The sequence below is a fragment of the Vipera ursinii genome, assembly GCF_947247035.1.
Source record: "Vipera ursinii genome assembly, chromosome: 4".
In the NCBI taxonomy this organism is placed as follows: Eukaryota; Metazoa; Chordata; class Lepidosauria; order Squamata; family Viperidae; genus Vipera; species Vipera ursinii.
This window is the reverse complement of record NC_139514.1, coordinates 53,643,851-53,661,798: the sequence shown is the minus strand read 5'-3', so window position 1 is coordinate 53,661,798 and position 17,948 is coordinate 53,643,851. Positions and strand designations below refer to the sequence as shown.

The following is a 17,948-nucleotide window of genomic DNA, read 5'->3' as shown; positions in this document are numbered from 1 at the left end:
ACTGGTGATGCCACCTCCGTGGCGAGGCACATCATGCCAGTGATGACAATGATGCGAGGCACATCATGCCAGTGATGACAATGATGCAAGGCGTATAGTGCTGGTGATAATGACAAACAGATTTTACATTAGGGCACAGAACCGGTTGTTAAATGATTTGAATCCCACCACTGCAATAAACCATTTACCATGCCATCAACCTCTCACTGCACAGAGAATATTTATAGAATAAAAGAAGAGGAATATCGGTTTTCATTTCAGCATTCAATATATTATTATAGTGAAGTCTTATCAGTCTGGTTCCCAGTGAGCAACTTTCTGCTGTGCTGTATTCCACAGTGGATTTCTTTTTACATTACAAACTATCAGGCATGTGTGGTAAACTATTATTAATTGGACAAAATACCCAACTTCTATCCCATATTACAGAAAGCAAGTATCAGGTATAGCAAGTTTTCCTAAAGATAAATTCATCAGCCAAGATGAGTGTATTCTTCGATATCCTTCTTCAACAGGTTTGAGTACAGGACTTAAGCTAAAGGCTTAGTGTTTTTTCAGAAAGAACATTCTCACTTTAAGGACCCTGTCTTCTGGTAGCCTATAATAAAAGGTCTAAACCAGGGGTGTGAAACTCGCAACGTCATGTGACATGTCACGATGTATCGTGACTTTTTTCCATTGCAGGCAATGGGGTGGGTGCAGTTTTGGCATGATGCATCCGGCCCACAGGTCGGCAGTTTGACACCCTGGTCTAAACAAATATCTATCTTTGTACCTTTCTCCCCAGTGTGCTTCCCCACTATTGTAGCATTTATGATCAGATGTGGTGCTTAATCCCCACTCTCCTGTATTGGTCCATATTAGATGGTATATTAATGAACTAATAATTCCGCTTTGAGTCTTTCAGGATTGTCTCCAGGGGGAAATGTATAATAATAATAATAATAATAATAATAATAATAATAATAATAATAATAATAATAATAATAATAATAATAATAATAGTAATAATGATGATGATGATGATGATGATGATGATGATGATGATGTTGGAAGGGACCTTGGAGGTCATCTAGTCCAACACCCTGCTCAGGCAGGAAACCTTATACCATTTCAGATAAATGGCTGTCCAGTCTCTTCTTAAAAACTTGCAGTGTTGGAGCATTCACTGCTTCTGGAGGCAGGTTGTTCCACTGGTTAATTGTTCTAACTGTCAGGAAGTTTCTCCTTAGTTCTTAGGTTGCTTCTCTCTTTGGTTAGTTTCCGTCCGTTGCTTCTTGTCCTGCCTTCAGGCGCTTTGGAGAATAGCTTGACTCCCTCTTCTTTGTAGCAACCCCTGAGATATTGGAACACTGCTATCATGTCCCCCCTCATCTTTCTCTTCATTAGACTTACCCAATTCCAGCAATTGTTCCTTATATGTTTTAGCCTCCAGTCCCCTAATCATCTTTGTTGCTCTTCTCTGTACTGTTTCTAGAGTCTCAATATCTTTTTTACATCGTGGTGACCAAAACTGAATGCAATATTCCAAGTGCGGCCTTACCAAGGCATTGTAAAGTGGTATTAATACTTCACGTGATCTTGATTCTATCCTCTGTTAATTCAGCCAGCACTGTGTTGCATTTTTTGGCAGCTGAAGCACACTGCTGTTTATGTTGGTTATGTGGGTTGCCCGATACCAAACAAGCTGACAATATCTACCCCACTTTCAATCTATATGCCTACAACAGTGTGGTCATCAATCAGTTCATCCATAGTTAGCTGAGTATTCAAGACTAAAAACTGCATCCCTTAGTTCTGACTCTCATCAAAAGATTTTTTTGTAGCTTTCAATACTTAACCTTCTGCAAAAAGGATGGGATTTTCAGAAAATAAGAATAAACTTTTTTTTCTGATGGAATGCACCTCTGCTACATCGTTTTCCACCTGTTCCCCTAAACACCAAACTCTTTGTAAGGATTAACAGAATTCATCCTTCTACATCTTTCTCATAATTTTAGATGACCTCTATAGCAAATGGTTGCTTCTTTTTTGCATCAGCTGTATCTTCTCACGAAGCCTATCTCTGCCAATGATCCATCTTGGTTTATTCTCCTTCCATCAAACCTCAGTCTTAATACCCTGTATTTTACAGCTTGGTTCAGAATATTATCCTGGCTTCTTGAAAGTCAGCCATATGAGAGTTAGTGAAAATCCTTTGTACAAGAATACTTTGATCTCCAGAAACCCATGTGAAGGGTATGGTCTTACTTCCCAGTTCTTCTCTAAATATATAATTATAATACTTTCCTTGACCTGACTAAGCAGCCATGTCTTCTTTAATTCCATACTAAGTCTAGGAGAGAGTCAGATAGAGCTGCAGCTTTCCTTCAAGTAATCATGTTATCATAATTATGCCAAGCAGCAGTCCATTCTTTGTTCAATTGATGTTAATAAAATTCCACATAGTAAAATAGCTATCTGTGTATGGGAACCATAGAAACTGTAACAAAATTGAAGAATTAGTACCAAAAGTGATGGCTTGTACCTTTATTTTCTAGTAAATGCATACAACCTGCCCTTTGGCTCCATTCTGTATAAGCTGACCTCACAGTTTCTTCCTGGATCCAAAATATCAGACTTGGCACGAATCATCTCAAATCATGATTGGTATGCATGAGGGTGAATCTTCCATCTAACACTCCAGTTACCCCTAGAAATTTCCAGTGGCTCTCTACAGAAGCTCGTAGCCTATACATGTGACTTCACTAATGATGATTTATTTGACAACTCCAATGATATACACACATAAACACTCAAGGAATTGAAAAATGATTCTTAAAATATACTTTGAAAATTAGGTTTTGATTGGAGTTATATCTTTAAACATATTGGTTTAGCCAAATTCCCTGAAAATAACACTTCTAAGAACTATTTATATTTAGAGAATGTATTATTTTATTTAGCTGCTCTGCATCTTTATTCAGGTATTTAAACTGTGACAAATACTCACCTCTGCTACCACAATTTACTGATCTCTTTATTGTTTATGTACCTTTGGGCTTTTCATGAATTTGCTGCTGGAAAAAGAAAATAATGCACTTGGTATAACTGCCTTAATCTATTCAAACAAAATAGTTCTTTTAATAGACAAATGTGTAAAACAAATACTAGTGCAAACCAGTTTTACTGAAAGGATTTTGATTCCTGAGCAAAATGACCTTAAATCCTGCAAAAACTACATGACTATTAATGGAGTCTAATATGTGGAAATACGTGATACATTATTTCATACATTTTCAGTCATAAACTTAGATGCATATGGGTGAATGATGCCAAGATTTTGAAAACCCATATCATATCAAAATGGAAGAAGTCTACTAAAAATGACATGCATGGAACATCTTCCTATAAAGAGGGATATAGGCATATAAGAAGGTTTTGTTTAATAACAATGAAGTGAGCTGAGTGAGAAGGGCAGAATACTGATAAACGAAATTATAAGTAGTGATTTCTTAGTTCATAGCTTTAAGGTTTAGTAGACCAAATCTCTTGGTACTTTTTATTTATTACAGCTAAAATCAAATTTCTATGTATGTCTCTGGATATTAATCAGCAGAGCATGGTTAGACAACTCAAGCAAGCAGAACTATGCTTAATGTGCTTTGGGAACCCAAGTATATAAATTGATTATGCAAAATAGTGTTGGTGAGGAGATTGTTATATTTACTAACACCATTTATTTGACAAAACATGTAACATGCTCCAGAACTCAATTACAATAAAAGCATCTTCAAAGTGCAAAAGAGAAACTGAAGATAGGTCCCCACAGAGCCAGACATCACTATACTGAGGACCATGTATTCTTCTTGGAAGAAGGTATTCAATTGAATGAGAACCACCACATGGATTCAACCAACTTTTTTTTATTAAAGATATTGTGATTTTGTATTTGTCTTGCAGACAATTTAATCTGTCGTGCAGATTGCTCAACTCCTGTTTGTTTTAAATCATTCCTGTCTCAAAATTCTAGAAAATCATGAGTCAGAGAGAGTTGAGCAGACTCACTAAGGAGCTCAGAGGGAATTTGAGAATGAATCCAATTGGATTCTTAGAATCAGGATGCTGAAGTACGTAGACCCTTGCTGTGATCAAGCAGACCCGTTTTTGCACTCTTAATTTACAGTCCTGATTTAGCAAGCATCTAAGTCTGGTGTACAAGGCTTAATTTTATTTTTCAAAAACATCTAAAAGGAAGCATAGCTGGCATCTGCCCAATGTATTGTGTAAAACTCATGTTCAGTGTAGCAAGGGGATGGATACTTCAGATGTTTTCTTTGGCTCAGTCTATGGTTTTAGGTTTTTCAAGGCACTAATTAAAATATATTCTGAAGTTTTTCTTTGTGACGTTTATTTCATGGAGAACAAATATGATCATTTTTAAAATAAAATCTAATAATTAAAAAGTAATTAGATAACATTTTTAATAAACTACTTTTTCAAATTTTCCAATACAACTTTAATGCTGTTTTTTTTTAAAAAACAACAACAACCCTCAAACGCTTGCATACTTATAGCTTGGTTTATTCTGTGGCAACTATTTATTTGTCATAGTTATGTCCACTACTTGGAAAGCTTTACTATAGGATTTTCTTCTACATAACTTAGGCTTTCAATAAGTATTACATTTCTTATTATCATAGGATCCAACTTTCCCATTACATCTATCTGCTTATTTAGATCACTATTTCTGTGTACATGGAAGTCCCATTTGCATCCTACCTTTAGCATGGATATGTGGATATATGCCTGTGACCACAGAATAGACTTTATTTCCTGTGTTGTACTGATTTCAGCACTATGTCTTTTTTCTTAAAAGTCCTAGAGATAGTGATTTCTCTAATTGATGGCAAAAAAGCCTACATGATCGGCAATATGCCTTGACACATGATCTCTTTTTCCTGGTTTACTTGGGAAACATCAAAATGAAATCTTTTTCCCTGTGCTGTAATATAACTAGCTTTTAACCTCCTGTTTATTTTAAAAACATTTCATTCAAAGGACAATTAAGCAGTTGGCATGGTCCATATGGATAAAATATGTAGAACACCAAAATAAAATTATTTATTTAAAAGTAAATAACATGAGAGGTCATCAGGTCTTATGAAGGAGTAGTGCTCTTACATAAATTCTGGTGATAATATAAAAATACATATGATATCAGAAAAAAAAATCACCAAAATCAATCCATGAAAATTTACGTAGATAAAAGATTTGATGATTTAATAACAGTCATAAATCAATCTAAGGATGATACTCAGATACAGGTACTAGTTAGCTAAATCAGACTTACACTTGGGTGGATTGGAAGTCAATTTGTTGCTGACAGAATTGAAGGAAAAAGAGAATTGCAGGCTCATTAAAGAAAGCAGAAAGAAGCATAAATTCAAAAGGCTTAAAGATGTCAATATGGATCAGTAATAAACTGGAGTTTCTTAAGAAAACTGATGGAGACTGTGGAATAGAACTTTATATGCAATCAGAAGGCAACTGCTAAGAGCAGGGCTTTTTTGTCATAGAACGCTCAGAACGGAGTTCCAGCACCTTTTTTGGATGGAACCTTGTAGGGTAGGCAAGGTGGGTTGTATGACGTGTGAGTTTCTTTTACAAAAAATGCACTGGTTAAGAGATATTGCGATTCAGTGAAAACTTGAACAAGAGCTGCAGAGATATTCACAACAGAGTTCTATGATTTGGGGGAATGAGATGCAATTGTTTGGAAAGAACCCAGTTATAATTTTAAGGAAAAGTTTTATTATTAAGAATCAGTTGAAGATATTTGATCCTGGACAGATGAGAGATAAAGACTTCAATGTTTATATCAATGTTAAGTATGATTTCTAAAATGTTAATAAACATTAGTTTATTATTTAAGTTGTATTTGATTTAGACCCCTGGAAATTAGTAGAACTTAAGTTAGTTCTGATAGGTTTGCTCTACACATGTCCTTCTAGTTAATATATTACATATAGTTTAAATCTTTGTCCAATTTTTACTTAAACTGATGAAGTGGTATGCTTTACCTGACATGAGCTGATGCTCATGTCAGTTGTTCCTTTAATGGTTTGGTGTCCATATTTCATTTGTAATATTAAGCATATGCTGCTTATTACCTTGAAAATGTTGTTGGTTTTTAATGCTGAAATATTAGAAGTATTCCTGGAAATAATAATAATAATAAAAACCCCTTCAGTTACCTGTTTGGCTGACTTGGAAACCTCAATCTTTTGAAATGGCTGGCAATGTGCCTGTTCTGTCTTTACAGTTGTACAGCTTTTCCAATTTCAGCTGAAGTTCCTTCTACCTGTCCCCCCACCCCCACCCCTTCTCAGAGCTTTTTACAAAACCAATCAAAGCTGCAGCTTCATTCTTCTTGCAGAGGCACATTGTTTTATGGACATGGGTTGCTTGGAGTTCATGCTTTGTTTTCCTGGAAAGTTGGCAGTACTGCAAAAGATAACGGAAGGATTTGTAGGAAACACACTTGTTATATTGCTAAAGTTAGTAACCTGCAGAAAATATCGAGCTCCTAGTTCACAAAAATTTTAACAAAAACTTTTCTTACTTTTTAAAAATGTGACTTTTCCTATTGATTTTCAAAAAATAGAAAATAGTGGAATATATTTATATACATATGTGACATCTGAAAGACATGTTATTTGTATGGAATGCTAGTTTTAGCCACACATTCCTGGTCCATTCCGTCTCTGTTCTTAGCTATGAGGAATAACTGGCATATTAGTAAAGACACCAGTTACTTGGTAGCTTTCTTTCTTTCTTTCTTTCTTTCTTTCTTTCTTTCTTTCTTTCTTTCTTTCTTTCTTTCTTTCTTTCTTTCTCATGCTCTCATGCTCACTTGCACCTTATAGCTGTATTCAAAATATGTAGGTAAATATAAATTATCAATGCATCATTAAGGATACAGGCTAAAACAAACAAAGAAAAAAATAAGGAAATAAGCACTAATGGGGAACTTTCGTAACACAGAGACAAGTATCACTCCATGGACGATAAAATTCAACTTTGTAACCTCATAATTCCAGATTCTAATGAATTGAATGTAGAAGTGCCTTATTTTTAAAACTGAACCTGCCTATGTGCTAAATTTTCCTTCTTCCTTTAGATGGGTTCTTTATTTCTTTTAGTTTTTATTAGTTGCCCTGGAGGCACAATTATTTAATAATAAATTAATTATTAATTTAATCAATTTGGGTTGTTTTTCCTTTTTTTTAATTTCAGGAAGCATTATCAGTTGTAAGTGAAGATCAGTCTTTGTTTGAGTGTGCCTACGGGACTTCCCATCTTGCTAAGTCAGAGATGACAGCTTCTTCTTCCAGTGAATATGGGCAAACATCAAAGATGAGTCCACGTATCCCCCAACAGGACTGGCTATCCCAGCCTCCAGCCAGAGTCACCATAAAAATGGAATGCCCCTCAAATCAAGTTAATGGCTCAAGGTAATAAATAAGTAAAAATGTGAAATAGAGCTTTATTTTAATTTGTTTCTACATGCATTTCCCTGGGAATTTTCCAGAGTATGAAATTAGGAGCAAGCCTTTGAATTACTTGTCTGTCTCCTATTTCTCTTTCCAAGGGAAAAAAATAAGGGAGATGCCGTGTTTATTTAAGTATGAAATTACACACATGCAAACACAGAGGTAAATTAGACAAAAGCTATGCACCATCCAGCTTTGATATGTTGCCATTATGAATTCACTTGCCTTCTCTGCATGCCTTTGGTTAGCCTTGACCTTGAGTCCAATACTGTAAGTTTCTATAAACCATCTTTCCATATTTAAAGTGGATGCATGTCCTATTTAACTGAAGGTGAGGCCATATTTAGTGGGAAAGCCAGTCTACAATAAGATAAGAAGTATATCTATGTGGTTGCTAAGAGCCGACAATGACTCGAAGGCACATAATGATCATAATCACATGAAGATAAAATACTAGGATTAGAATTGCTAAACAACAGCAACCATTAGCCACAGATTACATACAGTTTCCCTTTTCATTGTCTTGTTTCTTATGGTAGGATGCCTTGTGTATTTTAAATTTATAAAATTTATAAATTAATACATGCACATTTTAGGCAAGGGTATATGCTTTTTGATTTTTGATTTTACCTTTTTCTAATATGTTAAAAAAAGGCAGAATTGGTAAACCTCAGATAGTCCATACAGAGATTAGTAAGGATAGCCGAGAACCGTGGTGGTGAACCTATGGCATGCGTGCCACAGGTAGCACGCAGAGCCATCTCTGTGGGTATGCGCACCATCGCCCCAGTCCTAGGCCTTCAGCTGGATTTTATAAAACCTTTTTGCTTTAGGCCTCTGCTGGCATGTGCAAAAAAAAAAAAGGTTCAATCAATCAATTTCAACTTCTTGCAGGAAAAAAAGATTTTGCAAAGTTGGAATTGATTGATTGAACTTTTTAGTCACACCCAGTCTGCCGTTACCACCGCAGCCACACCCACCCAATACGCCACACCCACCCAATGGGCCACACCCACCCAATGGGCCACACCCACCCGGCACCCAATGATACATAAGTGGGTTTTGGGTTGCAGTTTGGGCACTCGGTCTCTAAAAGGTTTGCCATCACTGGCCGAGAAGATCATAGGAATTTCACTTCCCGGTATTCAGGATGCTGCTTATAAGCTCTACGTGCTTAGAGCTCAAAGCATTGTTAGAGACCCCACACACCCACTTCATGGTCTGTTTCTGTTGCTTCCCTCTGGGAGGAGGTTTCAAAGTATTTTTAGCAGGACTACCAATTGTGTAATAGCTTTGTTCCCTATGCCATCCATCTGGTAAACTTGCAAGGTTCATTTTTCTCACCATGCACATATATAAACACAATCTGAACTAGACTGTGTTGTTTCTCTGTGTCATATAATATATGTGGGCAGGGCTTTTTTTGTCATAGAACACCCAGAATGTAGTTCCGGCACCTTTTTCGGATGAAACCTTGTCGGGTAGGCAAGGCGGGTTGTATGACGTGTGTGAGTTCCGGCACTTTTTTTTTTTTACAAAAAAAGCACTGTATGTGGGTATATGCATAATTCTGTATTTATTTTTGTCATATTTATGTAGCGTATATTGGAAGTGGTGACCCTCTGAGAGCTGTATGCAACAAAATTTCATTTTAATATATGCCGATCAGTGTACATTCAAAGTGACAATAAAGTTATTATTCTGTTTTGTACTGTTCTGTTCTGCTCTGTTCTAGGACACCATAATGTTGTTATATTCTTAGCTTAGAATAGTCAGAGTGAGTGTTTCGAGTGTGGAATATTTCATGTTTAGAAAATTTTACATACCCTTGGTATTAATGAATATATTGTTAGTTTTCTTGAAGAAGAATAGCATGTATTTATAACAGAATGCGACTACAGTATTAACAGTATTAAAAGAATGCTTTGTTCTTTCCTTTACACTTAAAATTGCACTAACTGAATATGCCAGGCATAGATAATAATGGAGCCTTGAGACCACAGAGCTTCCTGATAGCTTCTAAATGCATTTACCTATTATTATTTATGATTTACCTTTATTCACTTTATTTTTAGTTAGGTAGACATGAATGGACTGTTAATGGCTCAAAATAAAGTCATGCTACCAATTGTCTTTATTTCTCAAAATGTATTTGGTTCCTATAGAGAAAATCTAAAGGAAGCATAGAACATAAGCAAATGGAAGTTGGAGTTTGGCTTTGAAGTATTTCTAGCATTCAGAAACAACAGATGCAATTCTCATTTTCTTATAAGAGGAAACATGGTTATGGCAGTGGCTGGAAAGCTAAGAGCAAGTATTTTAAAGGTGCTTTTTCAAAAGGTATCTGGACTTTGTTTTTTTAAAGACTTTTTGCTTCTCCAAGAACCTTCTCAGTTCTAACTGAATGGTGGAAGATGGAAGAATGTATATTGCTTGCAGTCATCTGGTTGTTAGTACTCTTTCTTAGTCATTGAGGCCATGTGGAGATTTATCTGTGCCCTTAGGGGCACTGAGGTGGTGTCTTATCCCTCCCCCTATGTTGAGAAAGGTCTGTTCAGTCTTAATGTAGATGGCCTCTTTAACCCCTCTTTCAAATCAAAGGGGTCAAAAAGGCCATCTACATTAAGATTGAACAGCCCTCTCTCAACAGCAGGGGAGTGATACAACGCCACCTATCTCCTGTTTACAACACAATCTTTTCAGCAGTTCCAAGAAGGTTCCACATCCATTTGCACTATTCAGGTGACCCTGAGGGCACAGGTAAACTTCCAAGAGTCCTCAACAACTCTCAGAAGGAGTGCTAATGACCAGATGACTGCAAGGAATATAAATCCTTCCATTTTCCACCATTAGGTCAGAACTGAAGAAGCTTTTTGGATGAGAAGTGAAATGTTTTCAGGGAAAAACAAAATCCAATTGCCTTTTGAAAAAGCACTTTAGGGACAGCCATGACCTGGATGACTAAGAATCACCATAGATACCAAGAGCAAGTACGAACAAAAGATACTGACTCAGAGAAGGTGAAGTTTGGACGAATGAGTTTGGAGGAATGCAGTAGCAAGACGGCAAGAGGTAATGGGGAGGCAGGTAGGCAGGCAGGCAGGCAGGCAGGAAGGAAGGAAGGAAGGAAGGAAGGAAGGAAGGAAGGAAGGAAGGAAGGAAGGAAGGAAGGAAGATGAATTCAAGTTCAAATTGTGTTTTGTGGTTCCTGCTCTGCCTTTTACTGGGGTTCTTATTGGAAGAGCCATGGTGGCACAGCGGTTAGAATGCAGTATTGCAGGCTAACTCTGCTGACTGCCTGGGTTTGCTCCTCACCAGCCCAAGGTTGACTCAGCCTTCCATCCTTCTGAGGTCAGTAAAATGAGGAGCCAGCTTTTGAGGTCAGTATGGTGACTCTGTAAACCGCTTAGAGAGGGCTACAAAGCACTGTGAAGTGGTAAATAAGTCTAAATGCTATTGCTATTCTTGGTAAATTATTAACATTAGTATGACCAATTAATCTTTTTATTAAATAAGTCAAAGAAGGTTTATTTCTTTGCCCATCACCTGCCTAGTTAGTGGGAATTTGTGGCTGGCTGGGCAGAAGCCCATTTCTTTGAGTGAAGTGAAGTGAGGCAACTACACTCTTCTGGTGTTTAGAAGCAGAGACCTTTGTGGTTTTTGGAAGCTATTTTAAAAGAGTGATGATCATAAACCTTTGTCAGAATGAAGCACTTTCCTGAAACTGTATAGCTGTTAGGTAAACTACTTCAGTGGCTTATAACTGCTGTCTTGCACTTAATTTGAAATAATGAACTTAATTTTGCACAATGTAAGAGTTGACTATATGACTCAATTATTTCCAAATTATAAGATAAGGACAACCAAGTGCTTGTCAGAAGCCAGCTGGGAAGGTTGCAAATGGTAATCACATGACCAAGAGATGCTGTGCAAGTTGCCAATGCCCAAATCTTGATCATGTGGCTACAGAGAGGACTAGTCGGAAATCTACCTTTTCAAGTTGTAAATAAATTTAAGATAACAAATATTCTGGGACAAACTAGTGTAAATGTAATCTGATCTCAATATTGGGCAAATAGGCTTTTATTTACTGTGTAGTATAGATTTATCTGTTGATATTATGGATATTTTAATCATATTGTTTTATGTTGAGTTATAATATTTTGCATTTCAGTGACTTGTGCAATATTATGGAAGCAAAGTAAGGATATTTAAATATTTTTTAAAAAACAATAGGACACTCTTAAAGTTGAATCTCCTAATTTATTTTTTAAATATTCTATATTATCTGGGAATTTTTAAATTGTTTCCTTAGGAGTTCCCCTGATAATTGCAGTGTGACAAAAAGTGGAAAGATGACTAACACTGACAATGTTGGCATGAACTATGGAAACTATATGGAAGAAAAGCACATCCCTCCACCAAATATGACCACCAATGAACGAAGAGTTATTGTTCCAGCAGGTGAGCAAATATTTTTAAATAACTGTTTAAGGACAATGTACCTTATCACTAAATACAGTAGAGACCATCCATTCACATTAGGAATGTCCAAGTCCCATACTGATTTCAGAACACAACTAGAGCATACACTTAATTCTTGTCCATTTAAATTAACAGCATAGTGTTTAATGTTGGTAAAATTGTGTTGTTTTCAACATCTCCAAAATAAGGAGGAGGAGGAGGAGGAGGAGGAGGAGGAGGAGGAGGAGGAGGAGGAGGAGGAGGAGGAGGAGGAGGAGAAGAAGAAGAAGAAGAAGAAGAAGAAGAAGAAGAAGAAGAAGAAGAAGAAGAAGAAGAAGAAGAAGAAGAAGAAGAAGAAGAAGACAATGTACAGACTAATATATTGGCAAACACCTAGGGTTAAAAAAACAAGGAAAACTTGTTTACCTTATTTTTTTTCAAAGGACAAAGGTTGGAAGAAACAAAACACTGAGAAAATGAGATCCTTGGAAGCGAGACAGGAATTTTTGACTTGTTTTACCCTTATTCTTATAGGGTTTTTGTAATTATATTTATATAATTTTTCTCTTAAGTTTCTGCCAAAAATCAGTATGTTTGGTATTGTTGATTTGGATCATTGCATTCGAATTATGATTATCCTGGGGAAACAGGAGACTATAGGCAAGTTATGCTTTGCCTGTTTTTGTCTGAAAATGCTATGTAGGATTTTATTAGAACAGTTAAATTCAAGGACATATGATTACAAAAGGAAGAAAAAAACAGAAGGACTGCCAAATGAAGTGAAAGGCTTATTATTATGTGTTTCATTTTATGCCTTTATGCCTCATTCAACATTGTTGACAATTGTTAACAGTCTTAACAATTGGTAACAATAATGATTTAATAAAAATACTTAATAAATCAAAGTATAAAAAAGAATCTAAACAAAAAAACAATAAACACATAAAATACCAAGAAAAACTCATTCAGTTTGTCATACTATTATTCTTCTACCAGCACCTACCATTTCCTGATCTTCTGTATTCAGACATGTTGAAGAAAAATATTTATTTCAGTTGCTGTCAAAACTTTCAGAGAACATCATGCTGGTTGTCATGGCACATAGTCTAAATATATGCCTGCTTCTCAGAATCTGAAAATAAGAAAAACCTATTTTACATTTAAGTAATAAAATACTATGTGATGAGTTTGTTTAATTCAGTTGATTTTGCTGTGGTCCACAAACCACAAATATGCATAGTATATTTCAGATAGTCCACACTGCAATAGGGAAAATACTACAGAAAATTGCTAAAGATCTCTTCTAGTGCAAATATTTACTAATGGTTAATGTCAGGAATATTTATCTTTGATGATTTTAATGTTTTTACGCTGTAAGCCGCCCAAAGTCACTTCTAAATGAAATGGGTGGCAAATAAATTTAGGAAGGAGGAACAAAATCTACAAAAGTGCCCATATACAAAAGAGAATAATGTATCAATTAGCTGGTGGAGATAGGTTAATTATATTATATACCTTTAGTTGATATTCCAATTATTTAACATCAAAGGCTTTTCCCTTTATACACACACACACACACACACACACACACACAATTTCCCCCCCCTTTTTGCAAATCTATTTTAAGGTTCCTTCCCCACCCATTTCTCTCTGTCTGTCTGTCTGTCTGTTTCTCTCTCTCTCTCTCTCTCTGAAATTCAAGAACAAATCTGTCCCCGGAGTCTTCTAGTACACATAGTTTTTTAACTCAATAAAAGAAAGAATTCTAGGATTATTTCAGTAAAATTAATCAGTATCAGAACATGTTTGCCCTGGGGAAAGATCTTTTTTCACAACTTTAATAAAATGCATTTTCTGTTTTCTGTTTTCAAAATAGATCCTACATTATGGAGCACAGATCATGTACGCCAGTGGCTAGAATGGGCTGTCAAGGAATATGGCCTCCCAGATGTGGACATCATGCTATTTCAAGATATTGATGGAAAGGAGTTGTGTAAGATGACCAAAGATGACTTCCAGAGGCTCACACCAAGCTACAATGCAGACATTCTTCTTTCACACCTACACTACCTCAGAGAAAGTAAGAAATAAATATGTCTAACTCTCCTTTAAAGATGTATGCTAAATTCTTCCGGTTAGGAAACTATTGATTATTTTTAAGACAATGAAAACTAAAGCATTATACATTTTATATAATTAGAATGGGTAATAATGTCTTTTTCTGGTCACATAACCTTGCTTTCTTTCCATTTCTGAAATGTTAACTCTAAGTGAAACCATAGACATACTGATTTTGAGTATATTCAGCCATGTGTTCTGTGCAAGAAAATGAGCCCTTTAGAAGTTCCCATTAAAATTGATCTTTTCAGGTTTAAGGAAAGCCCCTCAAATATAAATAATATAAAGTAATATATAGCATTTAAAAGTAGGAGAAGAAGGAAGTAAATTGGTTATTTAAGGCATATAGAAAAATGGTTCTAAATTTTTTAAAAATGTAAGTGACCATTATTTTAATATCAGGCAGTGCAACACCAATATGACATATTTTTCACAGAATTCATAATGACTATTGTCATTAAGACACTCCTTAATATTATTCTGACTTAAAACTCCCTGCTTCCAATAGAAAAATCATAAACTCATTCCCACAAAGATATGAATGAACTCATGGCCACAAACAGTCCTATTATATTAAAAAAAAATGGTTAGTAAGATAATTTTGACTATTCTTTTTTTTAAAATTCTTGGTGTTGCTTTTTGTTTTGTAGCTCCTCTTCCACATTTGACTTCAGATGATGTTGATAAGGCTTTACAAAACTCTCCACGGTTAATGCATGCTAGAAATACAGGTAATGCTGTCACTGCTCCCCTTTTTACAGGCCATTTTTAAAGTTCAGGATTTCTGTCTAAGAGATGCATGCTGACTGGAATTTTTTAAAAAAAAAACACAGAGTGCTTAAGACTGCCATATATGTTTTAATATTGATGGGAATTTCATACACCCAATGCTTCTTCATAAACATGTAAAACATTTAGCACTCTTGAGGCAATATTGTACAATGGGAAGAGAAGGGTTACTCACCTATGTCTTTCCCATATCTATTTGAGCACAATTATGAGACTCACATGGAATATACCCATCATTAGTTCTCCTGGTAGTTTTTCCTACCATGTAAATAAAAAAAAAACAGCAGGGCAGCTTTTGCCGAGTTTTCTTATTTTTATTTATTTTATTTTAATTCCATTTATATCCCGCCCTTCTCCGAAGACTCAGGGCGGCTTACAAGCTTAGCAGTAGCCTTCATTCTATGTATATGCCTGCTTATTAGGGCTTTCACACACCCCCCCAAGCGGCATTATTACAAAGTCAGCTTATTGCCCCCAACAATCTGGGTCCTCATTTTACCTACCTCGGAAGGATGGAAGGCTGAGTCAACCTTGAGCCTGGTGGGACTCGAACCTGCACTAATTGCAGGCAGCTGGTGTTACTTAAGGAGGCATTAGCCCACTGCTCCACCAAGGCTCTTATATTAATGAAGGAACTAAATTTTTGATTGGTCTTCCATGGGGAAAAAAAGTTATTGTATATGTGCAAATGGAAGGGGGAAAAAATAACATTCTATCCCAGCTTGCTTCCTAACATTACGATGTTCTATGTACAGTGAGATCAGATACTTATTAAGCAATTCATGTGTGAAAAAAAGGATTGTGGATTTAAGAGGCTGAAACATATCAGTTGTCCTAATCTTTTTGCAAGCTTAATCTTTATTCTTTCTGTACCTTTAAAACCAGTGGAACTACCTTGAATATTTTTAAATGGTGCAATCTAATGGTATGCAGTAAATAATGTAGTTTCTCAAGCATTTATCATACCAGAGGGAGGCATTTCTTGATTTGTCCCTTCACTCACTTAAGACCCACTGTTGTGTATGCCAAGCAAATATTCTTGTAGTTTCCTGGGATTCTAGATATTTTCAGAACTTTTATACCACTGTAACTAATGTAGCTTCTGTCATAGCCCCTTTTTTTAGTTACAATACATTGGACTGCTACTGTGAATCACTAGATAACTTCCTAGACAAACTCAACTGGTCTATTCTTGTGAGCTATTTGCCCATCAGATCAGATCATTGATTTTAAAAGAGAGAAAGATAGTAGGGGAAAGAGAGAAATTGTATAGGTTTAATTTTAGTTCAATTGCCTGTAATTAAAACAAGCCCTTTTTTGAACTGTGCATCCAGTAATGTAATATCTCTAATTTGATCAAATAAAAGTTCAGGGTACCTCATTTTTGTTATCATGCCTGACAGTTTTAATGATTTCTAGTGACCAGAAATAATAGCTTGTATAATAATTCTTAGCTCTGGGGACTTTTTAAGAAAGTAGGATATACAGTACTTTTCACATGATATTTTTTTCTATTTCTTTACATAATTATTATTACAAGCAGTAGCAATGATAATTATATTTATGTGTCTTTTGATTTGCCCAGTATAAATCAAGACAGTATATAGACTTGCTCACTGAGGACTTAAAAATGCAATTAATAAAATGTTAAACAACTTGACATCAATTCATGTTTTGCTTTGTGCAATTGTCCTTTAAAAAGAGATGTGATGTATCATTCTTAAAACACTTCATGCATTTCATAACTTAGCTGGAACTAATTTGATAAACTGTTTTAAATAGAATCCAAATTTCATGACTTAATTCGTTGTTAACTTTATTCCATTATTTTATTTTTACCTTATTTTCTTTGTAATTCAGTATGCCTGGTGCCTTCCCCCATTTTATCATTACAACAGTTTTACCAACTAGCTTAATTGGGAGGCAATAAGAGGCAATGCCTAGACTATTGTCACCCAATGGGTTTAATGTCTAATGAGATTTTAAACCCAAATTCCTCTGTTATAGCCCATATTATGTTAAATTTCTTCATGTATAAAGATTAGCACAGAGATATGTCTTTTCTACTCTACATCAATGTGTTGTATTCCCATATGTGTATTTATTCATTTCTCACACTGCTTGTAATTAAAAGTTCTTCTGATCTCTTACAAAGTTCAGCTTTATCACAACAATAAAAGATGTAGTTATTGAGTGATTACATGAGATTTGAGCCCATATATATCTCAGTGAACTTACACCCCTCCCCTAGAACAACCTATGAAGAGTCACCACAAAACCACAGAAAGAGTTACACACTCTAAGGAAAATAATTGTACAGTATATAGTATGTCTGGCAGACCTGTTGTTACCTATGTTTGTATTAAACAAGTAACTTCTATCCTAATACATCAATTGGGTAATTCAGTAAAATATGCAGTCTGCTGACATATTGGTATAAAATGCTCTAATTGGAATTATTTATATCATTTGAACTTGATAGGTGAAATTAAACCATCTGTTGCAGTCAAACTTCACAAATGTCATGCCAAATATTCATGATATTGACAAATTTATTTCAATATATATAGCAAAGCAATATTATCATGAGCCTTTTTTTTCTTGCTTCCAGGAGGTGCAGCATTTATTTTTCCAAATACTTCAGTTTATCCTGAAGCAACACAAAGAATTACCACCAGGCCAGGTATGCAGAGATGTGTACATGTTTTACAATACAATCTATGATATTTTTTATCTTTTTTTTCTTTTAACACATAATTCTAGTTTTGTCCACTTAGAATTCAGCACACATTGCCAAGGCACACCAGATTCCCTACCAGTATCTGTGACATTATTTAGGAAAGGATGTCTTAGGAAATCTTTGATGATACTCTGCTTCCTGTGATAGCCTTCCTCTTGTCGAACAATTTTTCTCCTTCCTCAGAATTCTTTCCCCCTTCACCTTGAATAGGCATCACATTTTCTGTTTTCGTTTTTCCTTTGTTTATCCAGAATTTGCTCAGTGCCTATGGAATTCAGCAAGGAAACCAAGGCAGCTCCACT

General features: G+C 35.5%; 1 protein-coding gene across 1 annotated transcript in view; it reads left to right on the top strand.

Annotated features, from left to right (window-relative positions):
- Positions 1-17,948, top strand: part of ERG (ETS transcription factor ERG) — a gene marked incomplete at its 5' end in the record, with an annotated part of 76,597 nt that overhangs the window by 49,320 nt on the left and 9,329 nt on the right. The window contains 5 exons of the mRNA XM_083361445.1: positions 7,279-7,496; positions 11,851-11,999; positions 13,876-14,079; positions 14,768-14,848; positions 17,518-17,589. Of these exons, the coding sequence (XP_083217571.1) occupies positions 7,279-7,496; positions 11,851-11,999; positions 13,876-14,079; positions 14,768-14,848; positions 17,518-17,589 (724 nt within the window). The remainder of the gene's footprint in view (positions 1-7,278; positions 7,497-11,850; positions 12,000-13,875; positions 14,080-14,767; positions 14,849-17,517; positions 17,590-17,948) is intronic.